Here is a 24,800-nt window from a genome sequence, read left to right as displayed (position 1 = left end):
TCTCATGTTGCATGAACATGGACAAAGACGGCACATCTGGGTATGTCCTTAGTAAAGTCTCTGCAGCTATGGTAGCTGCTGTAACAGCTGTCCAGTCTGCAGCATGAGATACTGAAAATCAATTCCTCTATGACATTCAGTGGTCACTCCTGTACTGGTTTATTCAGCATGACGAAGAACTTGTATCTGTACACAAAAAAGGCTTTCACACACACCCTGTGAACAAGATGATATTTGGCACGTTTGTTTGAACCTGCTTTTCTGCCTTGCCAACAGGGCAGTTTCTTCCGGCTCTACTATCCTTGTCAGGAGACAGAAAAAGCAGAAAAACCAGACTGGGTCCCGTGCAGGGAGTATTTTAACGGACTGGCAGACTTCATGAAAATCAACAGGACTCTCAGTGAAAGGATTTTCGACTACCTCTTTGGTAATTTGACTTCAATTAGTAAAATGTAGAACACTTTGAAATGTGTTTCATACAAATGTGTGTTATTTAAACTGGTCTTTTCAGGACTGTACTTTTGAATGTTTTAGTTCGTTTATAACAAATATAATATACTCTTTAGTCCAGCTCAGAATGTTTCCAATCATACTGCAGTTTTGGAAAATATTGGTTTCTGTTCATTTCTGTCCCGGGTCAGAATCAGCTTAGAAACTTGTTTTGTCATGTAATTTTTATTTTTGTAAAAGTCGTTAGTGTCGTGCAGTAACCAAGGGAATCAGTCTGCCTTTTTAACTGCTTTACCAAGCAGCAACTATTTTACTTTGACAGTAAAACAGTTACGGTAAAAATTATATTTAGCATATTTACAGTTCTGCAGTGTTTATAAACGCTGGTGTTGTGCTGTAGAAAGCTTACGTTTTTTTATCCTTTGTTTATTCCAGGGTCCTTTAAGATTCCAGCCTTCTGGGATGCTCCATTCAAATCAAGTGGAAAATGTCCAGTAGTTATCTTCTCCCATGGCCTGGGAGCCTTTAGGTGTGTTTTTGATCCTGCTGTAGTAAGATGGAAGCTCTGCTCACCTGTAGCCTGCTGTGAAATGTGTAACTCACATGTCCTCTGTGTTTCTCAGGACTCTGTATTCTGCTATATGTGCAGAACTGGCCTCTCAGGGTTTCATTGTGGCCTCTGTGGAACACAGGTAACTAAACAAGATTTAATTAAATACGCTTTTAAATTGATGTGTTATCTTTATGTTAAGACTTTATTTGTCCCCTGAGGGGAATTGGTTTTGCAGCAAGACATAAATACAAACCACAAATTAAAACACAGATATAAGACCATAAATTAAGTGCAAACTCATTTCGAATTCGTGCTCAATGACAGTCAAGTGCAGTGAGGTGCAGTGAGTCTGTCAGGACTTCTTTCATTAAAAAATAAAATAAGCTTCTTATAGTACATAAATCAGGACTGGAGGACAGCTGCACAGCAGTTATTCAAACAGATGTAATGCTCTGTTGTCACATGTTGAGGTATTTGAACTATATTCATACTGTAGGCTGACAGTATGTACATTACAAACTAAGACTAAGGCCGTGTGTCAATTGGAGGAAATTCTAGTTGAATGTTAGCCAAGCAAACAATAACAGAGGGCAGTCTCGTCTGCAAGCGGCTGTCTGTTTATCTGTGTGAGTAGGAGTGGAAAGGGTGCTCAGACAATGGTACAAACCAGGTCATCACATTTCTTTTCAGTATAGAGACAAGGGGACCATATGGAGATGAACATAATGGCCTCAGTTAGTGTGTCACTGTTGGTTGAGGCAACATGTCACTGAATTTTAGCTGCTGGTTAAAGGCTAAAGCCACAGAAAAAAAGCATGTGACCTGGTTTATAGCATGAGACACACTTTGTTCCACATCTGCAGTGATGACCACAGGTCAGCCCAGACGGTGCCGCTTTTGTCACAGCGCCAGATTAGCGTGTTAAATCTCTGACCACAAACAAACAGTCGTAAAGGAAAAAGCTCTTTTTGCCGCCTTGTTTATTATGAGCTTCAGCAAAAGGTCATTCGCTTTGGCAGCAAGTCAGAAGAAGGACAAAACAAAGTTAGCGACTAAACTGCACTCTGAGCTTGTGTGCATTAGTTTGTGTGAGAGATGGTGAACTAGGAACAGTGATAACTAATGTACAGAGCACATATCAGCATCCTTTTGTTAGATGAGGGCTGCAGCTAATTATTATTTTCATCGATTATTTTTTGTTTAATCACTTTGTTTTATCGACATGTTTAAAAAGTTGCCACAGCCTGATGTAATGTTTTCAGTTTGTTTGTTTTGATCCATTAACAGTCCAAAACTTTATGATATACCGTTTATTATAAAATATGACAAAGACAAACAGCAAATTCTGACATTTCAGAAGCTGGAACCAGAGAATTTTAAAACAATGAAATGATCATATATTTTGATTTAAATCATCTAATCGATTAAATCGACTTATTGTTGCTTTTGTTTTAACTTTTGGTTGAATTTTGTGCATAAAGAAACTTCCAACCAGACCCAAATAATTATTTAAAAAAATCCAAACATTATTATTTTTGCTTCTTTTTTTTTTTTGTTCTTTGCCTTTGAGTCATAATAATCTTGCTGAATTGTCTCTTCCTGTTTAATGCAGAGACCAGTCAGCCTCAGCAACGTTTTATTTCCGCGAGAAGACGGAGTCAGAGAATGTGGCTAAAACGTCGGCCTCAGCCCAAAGTAACCTGGTGAAGGAGTGGATGTACTACAGGGCTCTGCAGCACGGAGAGAGTGAATTCCCCCTCAGAAATAAACAGGTAACAAGAGTTTAAAAGATGAATCCAGTGACTTACTAGAGTCAGTGTGTAAAAGTGGAGGTTTTCCTCTTTCACACATTGTTGGTTTAGAATTGACAGTAGCTGGATTACACAACATGCAAACTTTACACAAACTAAGCCTGACACTCATGTTCGAATCAAACCACATCCTTATTTGTTCAGTTTACTTTTAATCTTTAACCTAATCTGTCTCTCATTTCAACTTTTTCTGCTTTCATGTTGCCATCAAAGCAGCTGTCTTTACAGTTTGAAAAACTTTACTGTGAGTGAGAAGCAACATCCGGTGTGTACGTTTTCCTTCTCTCCTCACGCGTGTGACTCTTTCTTGTCCCAGGTGAAACAGAGAGCAGATGAATGCATCCTGGCTCTGGATTTACTCACTAAAATCAACTCAGGGATTCAAGTGCAAAATGTTTTGCAAACACAGTTTGACTGGGCGTCGCTGGAGGTAACGTTTTCATCAACTTTGAGTTTTTATTAGGCAGCAGGATACAGTATTTAGTAACAGACAAAAGACAAAACCATGGAAATGTAGAAATGTATGTTTTAGCAACAGAAATTCGTGACATGAGCAGGAGAAAGTCAGCAGGCGCAACAAGTCTGCAGCAAATGTCTAAGAACCAAAAAAATGAAGTTACTTGGAGCAAACAGAATTGGTAGAACTATTAAAAGAACTGGTGTACAGGGTGGTGTTTTTGATTAGTCCATAGAACAAGATTCTTTGTTAAAGATATTGCTTTTATATGTTACAGCCCTTTTGCCAAGTGACCAATAAATTCATGGAGACAAAAGAAACTGAAAAAGACATAAGGAAACAGGAAAACTATAAAAGGTTTATAATGTCAGCTCAGGGTAAATCCCAAAGATGACAAAATCTTGGCTTTAGAAAACTTTCCATTCATGAGAAATTTGAAAGAAGAAAAGTAACAAAAAGCAGTTTCCATCGCAGTAACCAAATATCAGTACAATAAAGACTGTACAACTTCAAAAGCAAGGGTGGAAATATCTGAAGCACATTTTTAGGCACTTTGAGCACACACCACATCTTTGGATCCATTTTCACATATATAGACTTGTTTAAGTTTTCTTATAAACATCTTCATTGCAAAGTGACATCGGTAAAAAAGCCTTGATGAATATTAGACTGTCTTCACTTTGAACAGTTGTCACTGAGAAGACATGACAACACAGTCGAGGTCATGTACCACATTGGTCCTTTCACTGTGACCTTATGTAGAAGACACCAGGGCAGTTGGAGTTGTAATTTTGTTTCTATTCAAGTTTCATTTATACACAATAATAGTAGTTGAGTAAGACATGGTGATGCTTCTTGATCATATTATTACAGTGAGATGTGGCCTGGAGGTGAAGGCCTCTTTGTTCTGGATGAATTGTAAAGAAGTCAGTCAGTATTTTATATTTTAATTTTTTTAATTCAACAAATATGAAAAGACCAAAACAAACAATGTACAAGTCCATCTCTCAGTTCCTGCTACAACAGCTGAGCACTGTAGCACTCAGTGGGAGTAAATGTCAGATGATGGATACACACAGTACTTATTAAAGGAATAGTTGGTTTTTCATCTGTTCCTGTGATTTGTTGACAAGGAAAATACAGATGACCACAGTCATTACAGCTGTGATTGGATGGCGGACCCTGAAGCTGACGAGGTAACAGCTCAGAGGAAATATTTCCGTTGTGCTAATCCCTCGCTCCTCTGCTCTCCTGGCTGACAGAATTCCATGGATCTGTGCAGGGTAGCAGTGATGGGACATTCGTTTGGGGGAGCAACGGTCATTGAAGCTCTGTGCAAAGAGGTTAAATTCAAGTATGTGGATTTGCAAAGTACATCCAAGTCTCCTCCATAATCATGTCGTGCACGCAAAGAGAAACATACTGTTTTCATTTCAGTACCAAATCTTGTATAAAATGACACTAGAAAAGGATTGTTAAACAATACCCAGCCCTACATCTGGACATTGAAGTGATGTGATTTTTTTTCAGGTGTGGCATAGCGCTGGACGCCTGGATGTTTCCTTTAGATGACGAGATCTTTCCTCGAGTGAAGCAGCCGATCTTCTTCATCAACTCAGAGAAGTTCCAGTGGGCGGGGAACATCAGCCGCATGAGGAAGCTGGACTCGGCCGTCATACAGAGGAAAATGATCACCATCAGGTACACTGGGCAGGGATGAAGCTGCTTGCAGACGGAGCTGTGACTCTCTTCTCTGACTTCATGGTGATGCGATGTTTCTTTCAGAGGTACAGTCCACCAGAGTTTCCCAGACTTCACCTTCCTGACGGGCAACTGGATCGGAAAACTGATGAAGCTGAAGGGAGAGCTCAACCCAGAGATCGCCATAGACCTCTCCAACAAAGCAACACTAGCCTTTCTGCAGCGCCATCTCGGTAAGAAAAATAACAAGCTCATAATCTTTGCAGAGTCTTTCTACCATCAGGTCAAGTCATTTGCTGGCTGAAATTCTGAATAACACTAAAAATCATCTTGGTCATCGCAGGTCTGGAGAAGAACTTTAATGAGTGGGACCCTCTGATTGATGGGCAGGATGATAACCTTATCTCAGGAACTAATGTGATGGTGCTTCAGTCTGCCATCTGAACTGCAGAATAGCCTGGTACTACCTGGACGGCACCTGAACCGTCTCGCCTAATGTGGGAGCCAGTGGAACGGCACATTTTATTTCAAAATGGACAACGGAAAACATTTTGGAGTAGTAACGAAGAGGAAAGCCAATCTCTACCTCATCAGCAGGAAAGATTTGTTTTTCTTGACAGTTGAAACACTCGGTGTAGCAGTGTCTGTTTCATGAGACCTGAATGTTGCACAGCTCAACACTTCTTTTCACTGTTGGTGAAATCTTTCATTATTACCAGCAATTTCTTCGAGAATTGCTTTTAATCACTTTCATCTTCGAGTGTATATAAAGCCAAATGAGAAATAATGTTATTTTTAAAAACTCCTGTACGTCTCTGTAGCTATAGGACCTTCCAGCAGAGACGAGGTACTCTATGATTGCAGTGTGATTATGTGATGAGGCCTAAAATGAGTCGTGTGGGATGGGTATGGATAAAAAAAAAAAAAAAAAAAAAGACAATAACTCATGAACTTAAATAATTAATCTATCCAAATCCAATACTGTAGGAAACTATATCCATTCTGATTCAACAAACAGGTACAAGTAAATCAGCACCATAAATCATCATTAACACTAAAAGGCTGCATGAAGGTAACATGTGCCTTAACTCACGGTACTTTTCATCCTGGGTAACAGTTCTACTTTTATACACTTACTGTCTGATATCTGCATTTGTACGCAACACAAATCCAATAAATCTGGTTTGTATACAAAAAAAACATTGTGTCATCTTAGTGGCTCAGTCTTCCAGGTTAGCTTTATTGTTTTTTAAAACTTAAATACCAGAAGCTTAGAAACATGTTTTCAGTCTAAAAATAAAGCTTTATGAATACTATGCTTACATCTACTCCAGGGGATCAACCCCACATTGTGGCGATTGAGGCAGGCATTTTAACTTAAACTAAATCAATTGGTTTTAGAGCTGTGAAAAATGTTATATTTTGAAAATACCAGCTAAATAAAAAAGGTCTTAGTAGTAAGTTATGTCACAGCAAATTCTCTAAACAAATCAAAACAAGGGTGAACGAAAAACCAGGACTCAGCTGAATAGATCTGTAATGATATTTATTTTACCAACATAAATGTGTCTTCAACGCATGCATGTATCCACACTACAGAAAACATGTTGCATTCTTTAAAAGTGTAGCTTTTCACCTTCAACCTTTCAAATCAGGGTTATCTTCAAGAAAAGATTCAATACTTAAAGAATTTCGTGGCAGTTTATCAGAACAGATCATCTATAACACAACAGATTGGCTCCAAGGAACACTGGGTAAGACAACTATTACTGTACAAAGGCACTTTTTACCAGATGGTTGTTTTTCATAGAAACAATGTATTTAGCCATTAAGCCGAGGAGAAAGAGCACCTACTGAGTCAACTCAATAAATCAACACTGCCATTGAGCACTCAGTACAAACACAAAGAAAACTGAACTTGAACCTGCTTAATGTAACTAAAGCATTTGCAGTTGATTTGAGGTGTGTGACAAAGACACACAAAGGAATCAGAAGACAGTTACTCCTCCGGTAGCTTCTCTACAGGCAGATCGTCAGAACCATTACTGATGATCAGAGAGAGGTGGGTCACCCTTGACAGCTGGACATCTAAAACAGAAGAAACATTATTTGATGCAGCAGGCAACACATCAGACTAGATGCAATGGAAAAGTAAAAGTCTAGTTATTGGTCAAATGATTTTAGGGGACAGTAAAACAAGCGACCTGGCTGCTGTGGAAGTGGCTGCATTATGTTATTGCATGATTGTAATACTACAGATTAGGCAAACTACCATGGAAACAAGAAGAACAGCACCAACAGCAACTTCAACTTTATTAATGAAATAAAAATGATTTGATGTATTTATTGTCTCAATAAGTCATATAAAGAAATCATAAAAATAATCTTGCAACTGTATCAATCTTTTCTTCATCAACAAAAAAGTTCATCATGGCTCATTCAGGAAAAATGAGGCCGAACTCTGTCCTGACCAGCCGTTCAGTGGTCATTAGTCTATTAGGCTTTTTGCACCTGCAGACTTCGATACAACAGATTTCATTTTGAGCATTTGTAGCCATTATTTGTTCACTCATATCTGTTCTGTGATGAACTGTTATTGTCTGTTGATGTTATTGCAATTAGTTACATTACATGATGCTATGACTGATCTAGAATCAGTTTTGGAAGAGCAGTCATTATTTATTTCTGTACAAGATAGAACAGTTGAGATTGTGTGTTTCATGAGTACTTGTGGTCTCCTAAAAATGACATTCAGGCCCTGCTGTATTAACATCCGTCTCTGGTGATCCGATCACAAGTGGACAACTCTAAGATCAGTTGTGAACGCACCCAAGACGCATCAAGGACGCATTTGAGATCCAATCACTCAGACCTCATTCAGAGGTCTGGGCCACATGTGGCCACATTCTTTTAGCAGCATGAACACAAATGTGTCCTGGGCCCCATTGAAGGACCACCTACTCAACTGACGTCGCCTGCCACAGTCTAATTAGAGTGAACTGAAAATAACATATTATTTCAAACCTTATTTCACTGTAGAGCTGTGAGCAGCTCAAGGATCTGCTCAACCCCTTTGTAGCAGTTGCTCTCTGGCTCACTCATACACACACACAGGCTTCATGCAAGCACATCGACAACTGACCCATCTGACAAAAAATAAACAACCTGTTCATTTGCATATAAAGCGGGGAAGTGAGATCTGATCACATGTTGTGACTGGAGACGGATTTTAAAGCCAGGTGTGAACAGACGTACCTAATTCACACTAGCTTCACTGACGTACTTAGAGCTGTCCACTTGTGATCGGATCACTCAGAATGGATGTTAATAGCAGGTCAAAACAGGGCCTAGATAAGTAAGACTGTTGCTTCCTTCCTGGCATCCCCACTGGGAGACGTGACAGAGAGACAATGAAAGAGGGAAGCGGCGATAACTTACCAAAACTGTCATCAGCAGAAGACAACGTTTCCTCTGAGCACACAGTATCATCCAAATCCTGCAAAATCATCAGCAAATTCTAAACACTGAAGTGAATTACTTCAAAACATTTTCTGTTTAACATTCCAACTTCTATTCTTGACTTGAATATTGTGTGTTCAGTTTGATGAACAGCAATTCATGAAATACCAATGTGGTACGTGTTTAAGTTGCATTGTTTTCATTGCCTGTGGAAGAGTCAAAACCTTGTGCTAGCTGACCTTGTGCTTGTTTGACATCTACGATACTGCTGGCCATTCACTATATCTATATATCTCTATATCTATCTCTATATCTATCTCTCTATCTAGATAGATAGATAGATAGATAGATAGATAGATAGATAGATATATAGTATTACGGATATGCCAAAGCAAAATGCACTGCAAACACATCTGCAATCACCTAACATAAGCCTTGTTTCTAGTACAACCTGACTGCCTAATTAACACTAAAGGCTCTGGCACACTGGATGCGTCATGTGACCATGGCAGCTGCGGAAAACATCTAATTTTTCCATTTCTGCGTCCAAGTTCATGGATTAGAGGAAGCTCACTGCCTGTGTGAGACACATCACATGCCTCAAAGCTGCGTCACATGATCTAGAAGTTTGGCATCTCAAATATTTTTCACACGAGATGCACGTCTTTCAACAAAAACAGAGAAAAGACCTGTTGACATCATTTTGACTTCATACCAGCAATATTCAGAAAAACTGACACAGTCCTCTTTAGTTTTCTATGTCTAGGCTGAATCTGAATATGACAGACATGAAATATATATTTTTAATCATTATAGCAGCTGCATGTAGAGACAGTGACATTTTATTGACATTTACTATCAAAACTAAATCAGAAATTTATGGCGAAATTAAGGGAAATCCAACATTAAAGTATCCTGCAAATTTTATGCAGACAGATAAACTGGCAGTAGCAGCTACACAGCAGACACAGCCTGTGTGAATACAGAGGTGCGTTTTTCCCGCAGTCACTCATCCAGTGTGTCCCCACTGCAAGTAATATCAGTGAATCTACAGCTTCATCTACAGATAATACCTATGATAAATACACTTTTTTGTTTTACCTCTACACATCCTCTGTTCATAAGGGAAAAGTTTAAAACTTTAATCAGTCATCAACCCTAGGGTCAGAATGAAAATCAAATCAAAAGGCATCATATGTTCCCTGAATGGTTACCTCTTTTTGTGTGGGTGGTGTACGCAGCAGCTGCTCACTGTCCTCCGTTTCAGCCTGTTGTCGTTGGTCTGAAAGAAAAAGATATGATAATCAGACTTGCAAACGAGCAGGATACACTGTTTCTACAGTTAAATGATGGAATTATGTTTACTGTCGAACATGTAAATGCAGACAAATGATGCCAAAAAACAAAACAATGGAGAGCGTTTTTTTTTTGGCCGTTAATAGTAAATTGATTTATGCACACTTTGTTAACCATGAACTGTGATACCTCTGCAGATGTCCGTCAAACAGATCTCTCCAACAAGACAGGTCACCTCCTCAAGCAGGTCACTCTGAACAGTAATAAAAACAGCATTCACTGGTCAGAGATGTGACATTTTGCCATTTGATTTTAGAATTGTGTTGACTGATCTGTTACCATATCTGGACAGGAGGTTTGTGCCTTAGTGTCAGATGGCAGAGCTGGAACCACAGAGGCAGGTGAGATAAATATAGATTGTAACAATGGTTTTAAATAGCTGTGACCCAAAAATAAGACATACTGTGAGGAATGCAAACAGATGCATGAGGAATGTGGGGGAAGCCCGTATGTTCAATTCAAAATCCAAATTTAACATAAATTAATTTAAATACAAACCAGAAAGTTTATCTTCATGAAGAGCCAAGGTCTCGTCTTCATTCACTGCATTATCCTAAAACACAATAACAGAGCTTTTTTCAATGGAGACCAGGGCCCTGTTTGTTAAACGTAGCTTAATTTATTAGTTTCCCTGGTAACTAATAAAGTTAACAGGCTAATATAACCCTGTTAATTCTCGTCCAGCTGACTTGGTCCTTTAAATGCAGTGTGAAGACTGATTTTGTTAAGTGCACTCTTATTTGGATATAAAAGAAAACAGTGCTGACCAGGTGATACAGTTACCTGTTGGGACCCTTCCCAGCATGTACTGGGGCAACAGACTCAGACTAAATTTTGTTTTGTGTGTGTTCCTCCATCGGTATTGTTGTCATTTTGTTCTACATTGTGTTTCCACACTTAACAATGGCAAGAAAAAAAGTTTAACATTTTCAATGACCTGGTTTTCTGCACTGGCTGCTCCAATGATTCCTTTCATTTTACCAATAATATAATCTGTGATATGATCTTCAAATAATTCAAGTGTAGACAAACCCTAATATCAGCTAATATCACACTAACAATTACAATATTTTGTGTCTTTACCAAACACACTAAACATTCACAATGTTAGTGGAAAAAGTAAACCCATGGATTTAATAAGTAGTTGAACCTCATTTGGCAGCAATAACCTCAAGCTCTTCCAGTAGCTGCTGATCAGACCTGATCAATGTTCAGGAGGAATTTTGGACCCGTCTTCCTTCTAGAGCTGTTTCAGCTCAGCCAAACTGTTAGGATGCCTGGTGTGAGTGGCTCTCTTCGGGTCATTCCACATCATCTCTCCCGGATTAAGGTCTGGACTCTGACCTCTGCTCCAAAAGATGGATTTTCTTTGTTTGAAGTCATTCTGTAGTAAAAATGTGTTTAGTGTTTATGGTCATTGTCCTGCTGCATCACCCACCTGCTACTGAGCTTCAGCAGGTGAACAGCCACCCTGACATTATCCTGTAAGATACTTTGTCCAGGCTCAGAGGCAGCAAGGACCCAAACCATGATGCTCCCTTGCAGTGCTCTTTTTACACCATACACCGTGCTGCACGTTCTTCCCAAACAATTCAGCGTTGTGGAGTGTTGAGCTGCTCTTTGGCAAACTTCAGGGGTGCAGCCGTGTTCTTTGAGGAGCAGCAGCAGCTTCCTCTGTGGTGTCCATGACAGGACACCACGCTCCATGCAACCATGCACCATGATTTGCATATGGTAGACTCAAGACCAGAGATGTTCACCAGCTCCAATGATTCCTTTCAGCCTTTAGCATTATTTAAGGTTCTCTGCTGCATTACTGAGAATTCTGCATTGTGTCTTTGCAGTCATCTTAGCTGGACGCCCACTTCTAGAAGAGTAGCCACAGAACTAAATCATCTCTGTTTATGGACATTTAACTGTTTAACAGTTTAACTGTGGCCTGTTGAATATCTAACTCCTTGAGTAAGTCTTTGTAATCCTCTCAGTGTCATGCAAATCAACAACTCTTGATCTTAATTCTTCTGAGATCTATTTTTGCAAGGCATAGTTCAGCAAACTCAAAATGTTTGAGTGTTCTTTATAGAGCAGCTCAAACTCTCACCTCCAATCTGGTTTCATTGACTGGACCCCAGGTTTGATAAGCTCTGACTCCTATGAACTTTTGTTAATAGCTGAGACGTTCACATACTTTATCCAGCTCACATAAATGTTAAATGTTAGTTCTCTCTTGGACTGTTAGAATTATGTTTTCAATGTGGACAACAACAGTGCACTGATTTGAAAATTGAATTGTTCATAATTGTAACTTGGATGATGATCTGACCATATTTTAGGACAAAGTTATATATAAATGGAGGTAACTCCAAAGGGTTCACTTTCTTTTTCTTGCCAGTGTATCTCACTGTTACAAACATTAAAAAAACCAATATGGTCAGACTACAAGTGGTGTTGGTGCATAACTGTTGAGGTTCTCCCCAGTGGGTGCACAATAAACTTTTCAGTGAAAATCTTAACCGCTAACAGTCTCATCTGCATAGCACAGTTATCTAAGTACAAAGAACACAGCCAACAATTCTCATTTGAGAGACAGGGCTCCACCTTACCTCGTTAGGTTTGGCCTCATCCTGTAGGGAAATGTCTCCACCTTCCATTTCATGCTCTGAGGGAGCACCTGTAAATATAATCACAATCATTTACTGTATGATCACACTGTATGTAATGTAGGAACACAACAGGGCATAAACAGTGAAGCCTGTCTAGACCAATCATGGTCATAGAGTGGCAGACGAGTTGCTTTAGAGGTTGTGGTAGTAACCGGTTGACTTTGTAAGTGTCCACTGGTAAAAGCATAAAACACACTTTCTCTGTGGCACACTTTTGTACTGAATCTCAATATGTATGCTAATATTTGAATTAACTCATTAATACTGTAACGCAAACCTGCAGTATTTATTAAATCCATCTTATATATTTTGTAATATGTCTTAGAAATGACTCACCAAGTGGTTCGTTCTGCACCTACAATTTAAGAAATTGTCCAATTTTAATGTCACAATATTTAAGACAATTGAATTTACTTGGAAAAGAAATGTATATTAAAGCAAACATGGAATTAAAAATATATAAGTAATTAATACATAAACAAAAACTACCAAATATACTGAACACCAATAAGTACAATGATTCTATTCCATTTATACACATTCTCCAAGCACTTAATTAGTAACACCTGTATTTGTGCTTTAACATTCAATTATCCAATCAGCCAGTCACGTGTCAGCAGTGCAATGTGTAAAGTCCTGCAGACACAGGTCAGGAGCTTCAGTTAATGTTCAAATCAAACATCAGAATGGAGACAAAATGTGATCTCAGTGACTTTGACTGTGACATGATCTTTCGGCTGGTTTAGGTATTTCCACTCCTGCTGGCCAAGAACAGAAATCAGAGGCTGCAGTGGACACTGGGTCACCAAACCTGGACTGCTGAAGACCGGAAAACACAGCCTGGTCTGATGAATCTGGATTTCTGCTGAGGCAACAGGTGGTACGGTCAGAATTTGCATGAACAGCATGAATTCAAGGACCAAGGCTGCAGGCTGGTGGAGGTGTGAGGATGTTTTCTTGGCTCATTTTGAGCCCCTTAATACCAATCATTCATGGTTTGAATGCCACAGTCTGTGCCACAATTTATTATTTTCCAACAGCTACTTCCAGCATGATAACGCACCATTTTCATGAGCATGACAGTGAGTTTGGTGAACTTCAGTGGCTTTCCCAGTCTCTAGATCTGAATCCAGTAGAACGGGAGATTGGCAGCTTGAATGTGCAACTGACAAATCAGCAGAAATTATGTGATACAGTCTTTCAACATGGAGCAGAATCTCAAAGGAAAGTTTCCAAAATCCTGTGGAGCCCATGCGACACGACTGAACTTATTTTGAAATTGAAGGAAGGCCCTACCCAGGATTGGTATGGTTTTCCTAATAAAGCGCTTAGTGAGGTTCCAATCCAGCACAGTACTTTACATACAACAACAGTATCTTATACCTCATGATTCTTTAGCTTTTCTCTTATGCAGATCATCTTTTTGCCATTTGTGCATTAATTCAAAAAAAGAATTATTATTCTCCTATGAACAGCTTCAAGTTAGAAATAAAATCCACTGTTTTACCTATCCTGTCATGCAACTGAACCTGAAATCCTGTATATAAAAACATTGCAGATGCACAGACTCTCACATGAAGAAACTCACTGTGATGCAAATTACCATTTCCTCAGCTGCCTCTACCATACTGATGAGACAATCTTCCACTGCACTGGTGACTTTGCTGTCACCACTTAGCTCATCTGGATCTGCAGTGCAAAGGGGGAAACCAAATCACTGACTAATCCAATACAAAAACATCACACCACAAGGCTGCACGTACAAAGACAGACAGACATACAATCAAAGTGTTGCCTAAAGGCCTCTAAGTGCTTCCCTGCTTAAAATAGCATGAGAACCAAAATGCCTCTTTTCCCATATTCAAATACTGTTCAGTAGAATGACAACTGAATGATTTGCATGGTCTCATAGTACTAAAATGATTCCACTGACCTCTGTGCTTTAGACTACATGCTAAACTACTGGTTCCAAGTACGACTTGTGTTTGCACTTCTCTGATGTATAGATGTAACAGTAGACAACTCAAAGATGAATAAACAATTAACTGAAAGACTGAGATGATGGCAACAAACCAGAGTATGTATCCTCATGATGAGCTGAGATCTCCACTTCAGTCACTGAGTCATTCTAAAACAGATCAGATTATCAATCAATCATTGACCTGAGGCCACGGTCTGTTGATGTCTTGTAAGCCTGTCATACACTGGCATCCAAATTAGTTATATGTGCAGTAAGAAGTCCAACTGATATTTACCCATCACAAGAAAAGTCGCAGTGGTAAACCTCTACAAGTAGTGTATTTCCACAACATTACCTCAACATGTGTGGCAACACATGGCACCTCTGAGACACCATCTCCAGCTTCAATGTCCTGCGCTGTGGGAGCATCTGTGAAGACAATAACACTCCATCAAAATACAGTCATTCCAGGACACACACATATAGTAAAACACTATCCTTTATTCTAACAGTGTGTCACCATTTTTCTTTTCTATGGAATTTCTTGGAGTTACCTACAGCTAAAGAATGTTATAGGTTAACAGGTTAAAAGGTTATGCCTTTTATCACCTTTATATAATGTAATAGCCTAAGCAAGCTATGTTCTGTAGAGTCTAGAGCAGTTTGTGTTACCATGTTTGTGTGTTCAGATTTGATTATGACTACAAGGAGGAGTATGATTTTTAAGTACATTCTAAGGGTGTGTCACAGCCACCACTACAGCTCTAACTGCTGACTGCGTTTGTAAACAGGGCATATCAGCAGCCAAACAACTAGATTGTGGCTTGATTTGAAATGGGAACCTCTCACCACACATCTGCTGCACAGGACCCACAACTGAGGGCAACACCAATTCAGTCTGAATCTATGTGAGGACAAACACACAATTAGAAGCAAGAATAAACGGTTTAGTCTTTTTTGACACACTGAACACCAAGACCATGTGCTTTGTGTGGACATGAGGTATAGCTCATCAATCTAAAGCTCAGCAAATAACACCAAACCTGTGTATTTTTTTTTTTTTTTGATTAAACTGCCATTAAAAATATTGTCATCAGGGCAATACAAACAATATGTACCTGCTTTAGGTCTTTACAAAACATGTCAATTGTCTCTTGCAGATCAGTGCTGTTCCTGGGACGAACAGCTTTTCGTGGAACCTTCAGAGAAAGGCAACACATTAGACTTCAAAGTTATCTACCCTATGCACATAAAATTGCATGCAGAAATGAAGAGTCCAAATACAAACACACAGAGTATATGCAAAGTCACTAACATAATTTACCAATTTCACTGCTGCCAAACTGGTAAGAGAACTGTCCCTTGCAACAGCAATCTCAGCGTCAGTTTTGTCATTAGTTGGATCTGGATAGGTAAAGAAAACAGCAACAAAAGCTCATTAACCACAACTTGACAACAGGTTGCAATCAGCTGTGAATTAACCAAACATTATAAGCAAATAAAATATGACTAGACATTTTGTAAAATATACAACTAAAGCTAACTAAAGAGAAACTAAATATAGCTGCTTATTTTACTGGCAAGAAATCCATCATATTGTGTACCAACTGAAAACAAGGACAAAGGAGAAATTAATGTGATGCTTACCAGAATAAATCATGGTGTCACAGCTGCTTCCCATGTTGTAGGTATTCATCTCTTCAGCTGAGGATGTCATTGGAATCTCTATCTTATCCTTGAGGTTCTCGTCCAAAAGGGAATGTGAGTCATCTGGTTCATCAGTGTCCATCACTGAAGCACCCTCCTCTTCAGAGCCTTTGTCAGTGTCATCCACATCCTTGTCATAGCTCATGGTCAAAATACCTGGGTCACCTTTGTTACCAAGTGGAGGTAGCACGTAGCATATGTTCACTCCTTCAGTGGAAGCGCTTTTTTGAGGTCCAGCAGCCATATTACATTCTGAAGATTTCTGATCCTTTTCGTCTTTTGGGAACTCAGCAAAAGAACCGTCAGGGGTTTCGCTGGTTTTTGGACTACTTCCTGCTTTGACCTCATCTGCTCTATGAGGGTCAACAAGCTTTTCAGTGAACTGCTCTTCACCAGAGTCTCTCTGAGGGTGAATGCAAGCAACAGCAGTATGTATTTCTTGGCTTTCAGGACACTCTAGTTGATCCTCAGATAGCACAGTCTCTCTCACAGCTGAGTCACACTGCAGTGGCGATTTGTATGTAGTGGTCAGTCCAATTGCATCAGGTTCGTTTTCTGTTGTAGAGCTCTTCCACCAGGTTTTCATCACCTCGTTTATCACCTGGCCATCACACTCCATTTGCACAAAGCATTTGATGTTTTCCTCATCTCTTGTTAATCTAGTGACAGTCAACTGTATCAACTTGTCTGCTGTAAGCATGGACAACTCATCTACTGCGCCACTGGCCCAAGATCCACATGAAGAATCAAAGCCTTCAAGCTCACATAAAAACGCCTGTGGAGGAGAAACCATCAAGTCAGAGGGTATTTCCTTCACATCTGTAACATTGACTTGGGATTTGTTTCCATAGTCCACGAAGAGAACAGAGAGCTTGTCTCCATCTTTGTCAATGACCTCTGCACGGTACCAAAGCTGATCGTCTGAAAAGAGAGCAATACATGGACTGCCAGGGGAGAGAGTGTCTGTTTCAACATGCTTGTGATCACTTGCATTCCCAGCTTCGGAGACACTTGATGCTATCTTGTCAAGTTCTTCTGAGTCAGCACACTGACACCAAAAGGAGTGAGCATCATTTACAGTTGTAACATAGATCTGTAACTGCTTTCCCTCTGAAAACATTTGATGACAGTAATGTAGAGAACTGGAATTCTGTGGCAGTTTCTCTGAATTCTGGGAAGGTTTTTCCTTAACTTGTTCAAGTTTCTCTGAAATTTTAGAACCATCAGTTGAACATCTAGTAGATGCTTTACATATTACTTTCACACCACTGTCTTCCAGACTGACTTCCCACACAGATCCTGACTGCCTGATAAACTGGCACTTGAACTTCTTTTCACCACCAATGTCTTCTTTGAAAGCTGACAACACGTCTGGATCAAGCATTTCCGCTTTTCCAAGAGTTGCAGCATCACTCAGCATGCAGTGTGTGCTGTACACAGGTAGTTGCAAGAAAGACTTATGGAGTCTGCCCATCTTTGAAAATGGTGTCATTGCTGCATTTCCAAAATCAATAAACTCAACAAGAGCCATCATGTTGCCATGGATTTTTCTTACAACTGCTCGGTACCATGAGGAATCATCTGCAAACTCCGCTTGAACAAGGTCACCTGGATGTACATCTGTGATGGCACTGGGTTGCAGGGTTGATAGGGGATCATTGAGTTTTTCAGCAATGGAGAAAATTTCACCCTCCTCTCTGACAAGTTGAATGTAAAAACTCAATGGGCTGTTACAGTGTGAGACATAAACATCTGCTTCCATACCGGGTGTGATAGATTTTGAGGGCAGGTCGGCAAGTTTAGGGAGTTTTCCAACATTGTTTTCTGCACCAGGTGACTTGGACTTGAGCTGTTGAGTGTCTGTGGGGAGATTTTCTTCCCTTGGCTTGAAATGGGCACCTGCAGGCTCAGAACCATTTTCCATATAACTAGGTATCTTTCCACATGACTCTCTTTGGTGAGGAGGTCTGTACAACTGTAACGGAGCAGCTTTGACCTTCAGACCACTTTCACAAATGTGGCGCGAAGACTTTGGTGCAGACAGCACATTCTTGTTGGCAGGTTTTGTCTCATCTCTCTTTTGTCGTGCAGATTTTGGAACAGAGAAACTTCTTTTCTTGATATCCTGTGTGTGACCTTCCATTTCTGTAGGTTGTTTTGGGACAGCTTTTGGAGGTTTTTGCACATGCTTTGCTGTGGCCTCAATTGCTCTCCGACACTGGTAGACAACCTGCTCTTCTGTCTGCATCTCAATCTGAAACATCTTCTTGATCTTTGAATTAATCTGAGTGTTTCCATGATACAGCTCAACCAACAGTTTCCCATCGGGTTCTCTGGCCACTACTAGTGCTCGGAATTTAGATTCTGTTGCACTTGTCTCAAACCAGCTGTTCACCTCACTGGGAACATTGGCGGGAACATCAGAGAGACCACACAGAACTGCTTGCACAGGCACAGACATGACATCATTGGCTTCTCTGGGTACTGGAAGCAAGTCAGATTTGTCCACCTCAATGGTGTCACCATAATCCACAAAGTGAACCAGGATTGCTGGCTTTGTGGCCTTGATCTGTCCCCTGTACCAGCGCCCATCAGTGTACTTGGCAAAACACAAAGTTCCAAAGACTGCTGGAAGCTTTACATTCTCTAGTTGGTGGCAGAGATTGCTCACTTTGATCTTGAGATCTTTCATGACATCAGTGTTCCTCTCAAGCTGGCAGTAGAACTGATTGACACTATTTACACAGGTCACCGTGATCTCTTCTTCTGTCCCAGTTTTGACGTTGTGCGTTGAGTAGTAGTATGTGTCCAGACGGAAAGCTGGTCCAGAGGCTTTCTTGGGAGGTGCGCTTTGGACAAGGTTGACCATACTGGTGCAGACACTCTCAAATGGAGTTTCTAGATCCACAATGTTGAAAACAATCTTCTGCTCACTGTACATGACAGCATAAATGGTGCACTTCAGAACCACAAAGTTGGATGCAGCAGTTTCAACAAAGCTGTGGAATCTTGCTACGGCTTCATCGTTCCACTCATTTATGGCAGATGTAGGGTCAACAGGATTTAACAGACTGCATCGAAAGGCTTGACCGTGCAGCGTGAGGAATTCTGGGTCTATCCTCCTCAGGTCATAGAGGGAGACTGTTTCTGTCTGACCATAATCAACAAACAACACGTCCACATGAGGTGCTTCATGTTTGTGAATTACAAGGGCCCTGTACCACATTCCATTATCGGGGTGGCGAGCAATACAAGCTGTCTCTACAAGAGGCTGAAATTCACTGTCTGCATAATGAGCCTGTATGTCATGCATGAGCAATTTCAAGTGCCCTGCATTTTGTACTAGTTGGCACCAGAAGTCATTGGGGCTTTCGATGTAGGACACAGAGACATCCAGAACACTCCCAATGGGAAACATGTGCTCCTTGAATGTAGGAATTCTTCTTTCAGTGTTGGCAGGGCCAACAATGTTTTGGGTCTGGAAAGGCATTCCATTGTTCCTGAATACACCTGAGAGCCTGGCATCTGGATGTTGTGTGGGAGGCAGAATAGCAGGTTGTATGGTCATTTTGGCTTTAGGTTGTCTCTGTATGTCAGCCCTCTCAGCAAGGTCAGAACTACACATCAGTGTACTGAGGTCTCTTTCCCCTGGAGCTTTGGGATCTGTTAGTTGGACAACATAGCCATCATCATATTTTGCTGTCACATGCACATTTAGTACTTTACCTGTGACTGCTTTGATGAAAAAATCTGAGGCACTTTGACTCCATCTGACATCTTTTGCTCTGACACCAGCCAAGGTGCATTTTAGCGCAAGCCTTGGCAGCTTTTTGAACTTGTCAGGAAGGGTCCTGATGTTAATCCTGTCAACTACTTCAGAGTTTCCATAATCAACAAAGAACACCTTGATTTGTGTCTCACCAACTTCAGACACAGTTGCTCTGTAGAAGTCACCATCCTCTGCCTTGGCAGCACAGTAGAGCCCAACAGTTGGATTTCTCACTACATCTTTATTCTCTGAATCTTTGTACAGATGATAGATACTGTCCATCAGGTCATCCAACTCATTTGCATAGTTCTGTGTTTGAATCCAAAAATCTGATGGGTTGGATACATGCTGGACAACTGCAACATGTGAGGAGTTCAGGGAGAGGTCTTCTGCTGGTATCTTCACTGCTACTCCCTCCTCTTCTTTTTCCTCTCCAGTCTTTCCAGGAGTTAACATCTTTCTTTGAGTTCTTTCTTGCTGGGCTGGATGTTGGTGGCTGTATGCAGGGCTACGGATGGCGTAATTTCCAAGTGTCTTCTCACACTCCAGCAAACAGCTCTCCTTGGAACCAAACAAGTTGTTAATGTTTGTGTTTTCATCCCCATAGAGCGTGACATAGTGAACACCCTCAGAGATGCTCTGGTACTCAAATTTGGCAATAACTGTCTTGCACAGAAGAAGGTTCCTAAGAAAATCAATCTGGCTGGATGTCCATCCAACCCCTTTATCAATGATTCCATGGAGGGAACAGATGTAAGTCACAACAGGCATCCTGAAAAATTCTGCAGCCAGTGGTCTTATATTCTCCACTTGAACAAACTGTTTTGTTCCATAGTCAACATTCAACACTTCCACCACTCTGTTGACTGGGAATATCTGCTGTAGTACAGAGCGGTACCATCTGCCATCATTTCCTCTTGCAGCACATGGAAAACCAATCATTTCTGGACTTACAATGTAATTGGTCATTCTGCCCTCGCAGCACTGTGTGATTTGCTCTGAGAGTTTCTTCAACTCTTGTGAGAAGACCTTCAACTGGCAAAAAATCCGCTGTGGATTTGTCACTTCTGTGACTATGACAGTCTCCACAGTTCCTGCTGGCAGCTCTGGGTACATGAAGAGCTCTTTCTTGTGCGGTCGCTCACCTGCTCCCATGGAGATCTGTTGAGCCTCTGGTGACATCTGAACTGCGCTATGGGTCTGAAGAGCACTTTGGGACTGAAGTGACATTAGTACAAAGTCCTGGAACATGTCTGGAGACAGCTTCTTGACAAATCCCATCTCATACATTTGTTTGGCTATGCAAGGGATGTGCAGGACAAATGTTCTGTGGGGCACTAGTACATCTTGTACATTTGCCTTCACAGACTTCCCAGGGAGAGATTTCAGAAATTCAAGAGCCACTGGAGACCATCTGTTCTCAGTCGAGAGTGGTAACACATTAGCTAGTACACAAAATTCCACTTCGGGTGGCAGATGGAAGTGCTCTTTCTTACCCCATGCCAGCTTACTTGTGGTGGTGCTGGATGACATCCCTTTATCAATTAGGAACACACTGTATTTCGAGCCATTTCTTGAGACTATGCGGGACCTGTACCAAGTGCCATCGATCTGAACCAAGCACTGGTCACCAGGACTTCCTTCAAACTCTTGAAATGTGTTTCCAGGAGACTGAATGTCTTTAGCCAAGCACTCATAATCTGCTGTCCTATCCTGACTAAACTTTCCCCAGAACTCCACAAGCACACAAAGGGGATGCAAGTGGACCCTGGTTATGAGAATTGTTACATCTGATCCTCTTGTAGGTAGTCCTAGGATTGAAGACATTTTGGGAGTTTCATGAAGTCCAACTACCCATGACTTGTCACCTCTCATCAACACTGCCGTGTAAAAAACTGGATGTTATCTGGAAAAGATACAAGCACACAACATACACATTCAAAACACATATTAAAACAACACCCCTTTCAATTTTTAAGAATATTGCTTATACATTTATAAATAATAAAACCCTTACTTGTTTTTCAATCACTTGCCAACAATTTTCAAAAGTTAATGATGTCTCTCAAGCAAATGTTTATATCCATTTTGTACTGTAAGCTACTGTAACTGCTTAATGACTTAATAAGCAAATCAGTCAGTGATACAGTATAAATCACAATAATGTGAATGTGGCTATACAGCAGTGCATTATTTTGTGGTCTAGGTCATGTACACTGACTCACCAATGTCAAATTCAGGCTTTATTTCTACTTCTAAACTATCTGAATGATCACAGAACAAAAACTGTCATGTTCATCATCAGTTGCTTCATGCACATCTTCATTTTCAGGGTTGACACTACTGTCACCAGAACCCTCCTCTATCCAACAAACAACTGCTCTGCACTGAACCTGACACACCTACAGTGCACCATTATAGTAGGCTGATATAAACCAACTTCTTCCTTTGTCCTTATCCAGTGACATAAAATGAATCACATGATTTCTGGGAAAAAAAGACTGCAAGATTTTCAGATGGATTGAACTTTGACCACCAAAATCTAATAAATTCATCCCTGAGTCCAAGTGAATGTTTGCAGCAAATTTGAAAAAGTTCCAGAATGGGATGGATGGTACACACAGACAATCCAGGAACATAAGAGCTCCCCCTGTGGCTGGCACTGGTGTGGAGGCATAAAAAAAAATCCATTCTGATTCAAATCAATCTTTATTAGAATAATCCCAAATCAATTCATCAAATCCTAAAATCAATCTTTTAGTATATGCCTTTTACAGTCTCCAGTGGATGTGTGAACCTGTAACCTCGTTAGTCTCATGTTACCAACCCGCAATGAGATCTGGCCATCAGATCTGGCAGATGTAGTTCAAGTGAGGGCATGAGAAAGTCTACAGGCTATGGACGACCAATATTCAGTGCCAATATTCATTGCAAATATATAAAAAAATTTCAAGACACATCTTTTAAAATGTAATACTGTTGTGTCAATTAAAATAAAATAGTTTATTTATTGTACCTTCTTCTGACAGTAGATATTTGTAATATGTTGACAATTATGTTGCATATCTATCAAGCCTACAGCCTAACAGCCTTAGTTACATACTAAATGATCTCACCTTGTTTCATGTGTCTGGACAAAATATTAATCTTACTTCCTTAGATCAATACAATTATTTCAGAATTTCGCAATTTCAAACTTTTCTTGCTGTGTGTGTTGTAAGCTCCCTTGCTTTCTCTGCATTTATGATCCTAAGTGAGCATTACTGTTGGAATGCAAGTTGAAAAGATCACAACACTGTCTCTGTAGAAAGCTATATTTCATCACAAAATACTTCTGGTGGCATAAATAAAACAGTCACAGCATCCCCTTCTCAACTTCAATACTTCCTTGTCTGTTCCAAACTCAGCCAAACTTGAGAGATCAATTTCCACAAGAGTGGGCTGTCTTGTGACAGTTGGGTTCTTCTTCTGGGCTTTTTCCAATAAAACAGGGCTCCATGATGTCATCGAATGTTGCCGTCTACTTTGCAATAATTTGCCCAAACCTGTTTCCAGTGGTATTACCCCAGACTTGCTTTATTATTTTCTAGTGATACCAAACTAATTTCTGACATCATCAACTAGATGATGTCAGAAATTAGTTTGGTATTGCAACATAGTTTGTATTGAGTTAAGGAATTAAGATTAATATTTTGTCCAGAAGCACGGAACAATATGACATCATACGAAATTCAACAAACCAAACCATTGCAGGCTGCAACAAGCAAATGTAAAAATAGTGCAAACATCTACCTATGAAATAAAACCAATGAATGTAATAGTTACAACCCATTAAAAGTACAAATAAAGTCAAACTCTGGCTTAATTTATCCTTCCAAATAAATCATGTGAATGACCACAGCACAATGTCATGGTCACTATCAGTCGCTTTATCATCTTTCTGAATATAGGCATATATATATATGAATATATTGTATTTTCCAATGACATACAACAAGCGACTTTTACACCGGACATTTGATGAAAACAAATAATATTAAGTATAGAGGGGACTTGGACTACAAATGTAATGTAATGAGGTAAAGTTATCCATTTAATGGTGTAATAGACGAGGCCCATCCACTATGACTGAACTGACACATTGCTGGCAAGCTACATATTTTGACTTCTATAACATTTAAAATCAGCTGTTAATCGTCTAAATCGACAGTAATGTTAGGTTTACGAATCTCCTTAATCAACCTTTGATTGTAAACAATGGTATTTCATTTCACTGCATTTTTAGGACCCTAATCCTTCAAATCCCTCATCAATTTACACTCAATTCGCGACAAGAGCATAGGTTCTGTCAGTTAGCTAATTTTCCGTTACATTCAGTTGTAAAGTAGTAACCGCCGTTAGCATTAGCTCGTTTGGGTACCGTACCCATGTGGATCTAATAATGAATTAGAAGGCTACAGGTGCTACATTACCTGTCCGCACATTAACATAGTGACTGTCCTACAGTTTAGATTTGAAATTATTTGGCAGTAACTCACCCTTTATATTCCTGGCGGTCCCGTCGAGTGTGAACCCCACGGTGATGATGGTCCCGTTGAAACCAGGTTCACCTTCAGTCCACGCAGACCCACGCACAGCTGTGACGCCGCTCTCTTTGTTGCAGCCGCCTAAACTTTCCAGGCTTATCTAACTAGGTTTAGTCCGGTTCCAGCGTTTTCCCGCTGGTGCAAACTGATGTGTCAGATAATCCGCTGACCGCTTCCGAAAATATTTGAGTGTAGCTAAAAAAAATAATATATATATATCTACAGGTTCCACAGCAGCCCGCCGTTAGTAACGGCTGGTTAGCGGCTAACGGTAATTAGCCCCGCACCAGGCACGTGCTGTAACCTCAGACGTTTTTTTTTTTCTTTT

The 24,800-nt window shown here is 40.2% G+C and overlaps 2 protein-coding genes across 4 annotated transcripts in view; one reads left to right on the top strand and one right to left on the bottom strand.

The window, feature by feature from the left end:
• pla2g7 (phospholipase A2, group VII (platelet-activating factor acetylhydrolase, plasma)) overlaps positions 1-6,024 on the top strand; it is a 7,283-nt gene extending 1,259 nt beyond the window's left edge. For both annotated transcript variants that reach the window (XM_071478654.1, XM_071478655.1), the window contains exons 3-11: positions 277-427; positions 886-979; positions 1,074-1,142; positions 2,616-2,775; positions 3,131-3,244; positions 4,534-4,625; positions 4,802-4,972; positions 5,057-5,205; positions 5,316-6,024. In XM_071478654.1, coding sequence (XP_071334755.1) covers positions 277-427; positions 886-979; positions 1,074-1,142; positions 2,616-2,775; positions 3,131-3,244; positions 4,534-4,625; positions 4,802-4,972; positions 5,057-5,205; positions 5,316-5,416 — 1,101 coding nt within the window. In that variant the 3' untranslated portion in view covers positions 5,417-6,024. The remainder of the gene's footprint in view (positions 1-276; positions 428-885; positions 980-1,073; positions 1,143-2,615; positions 2,776-3,130; positions 3,245-4,533; positions 4,626-4,801; positions 4,973-5,056; positions 5,206-5,315) is intronic.
• On the bottom strand, positions 5,841-24,800 carry tdrd6a (tudor domain containing 6a). Of its 2 annotated transcripts, none has more exons than XM_071478645.1 (16): positions 24,425-24,800; positions 16,058-21,792; positions 15,735-15,814; positions 15,529-15,609; positions 15,260-15,314; positions 14,766-14,839; positions 14,524-14,578; positions 14,039-14,139; positions 12,787-12,805; positions 12,391-12,458; positions 10,286-10,340; positions 10,067-10,110; positions 9,917-9,980; positions 9,646-9,713; positions 8,411-8,468; positions 5,841-7,060 (listed from the first exon to the last, which is right to left on the bottom strand). In XM_071478645.1, exons 2-16 carry the CDS (start codon positions 21,759-21,761, stop codon positions 6,972-6,974), a joined length of 6,615 nt encoding a protein of 2,204 aa, XP_071334746.1. In that variant the 5' UTR covers positions 21,762-21,792; positions 24,425-24,800; the 3' UTR covers positions 5,841-6,971. The 2 variants fall into 2 exon arrangements, with proteins under 2 accessions (XP_071334746.1, XP_071334747.1); XM_071478646.1 differs by having other exon boundaries at positions 14,054-14,139.

The sequence above is a fragment of the Trachinotus anak genome, unplaced genomic scaffold, assembly GCF_046630095.1.
Source record: "Trachinotus anak isolate AG129_WGS33_773 ecotype Australia unplaced genomic scaffold, CSIRO_AGI_Tana_v1 ptg000005l, whole genome shotgun sequence".
NCBI classification, from domain to species: domain Eukaryota; kingdom Metazoa; phylum Chordata; class Actinopteri; order Carangiformes; family Carangidae; genus Trachinotus; species Trachinotus anak.
Note: the sequence above shows the minus strand (reverse complement) of the source record. Positions and strands in the feature narration are given on the sequence as shown.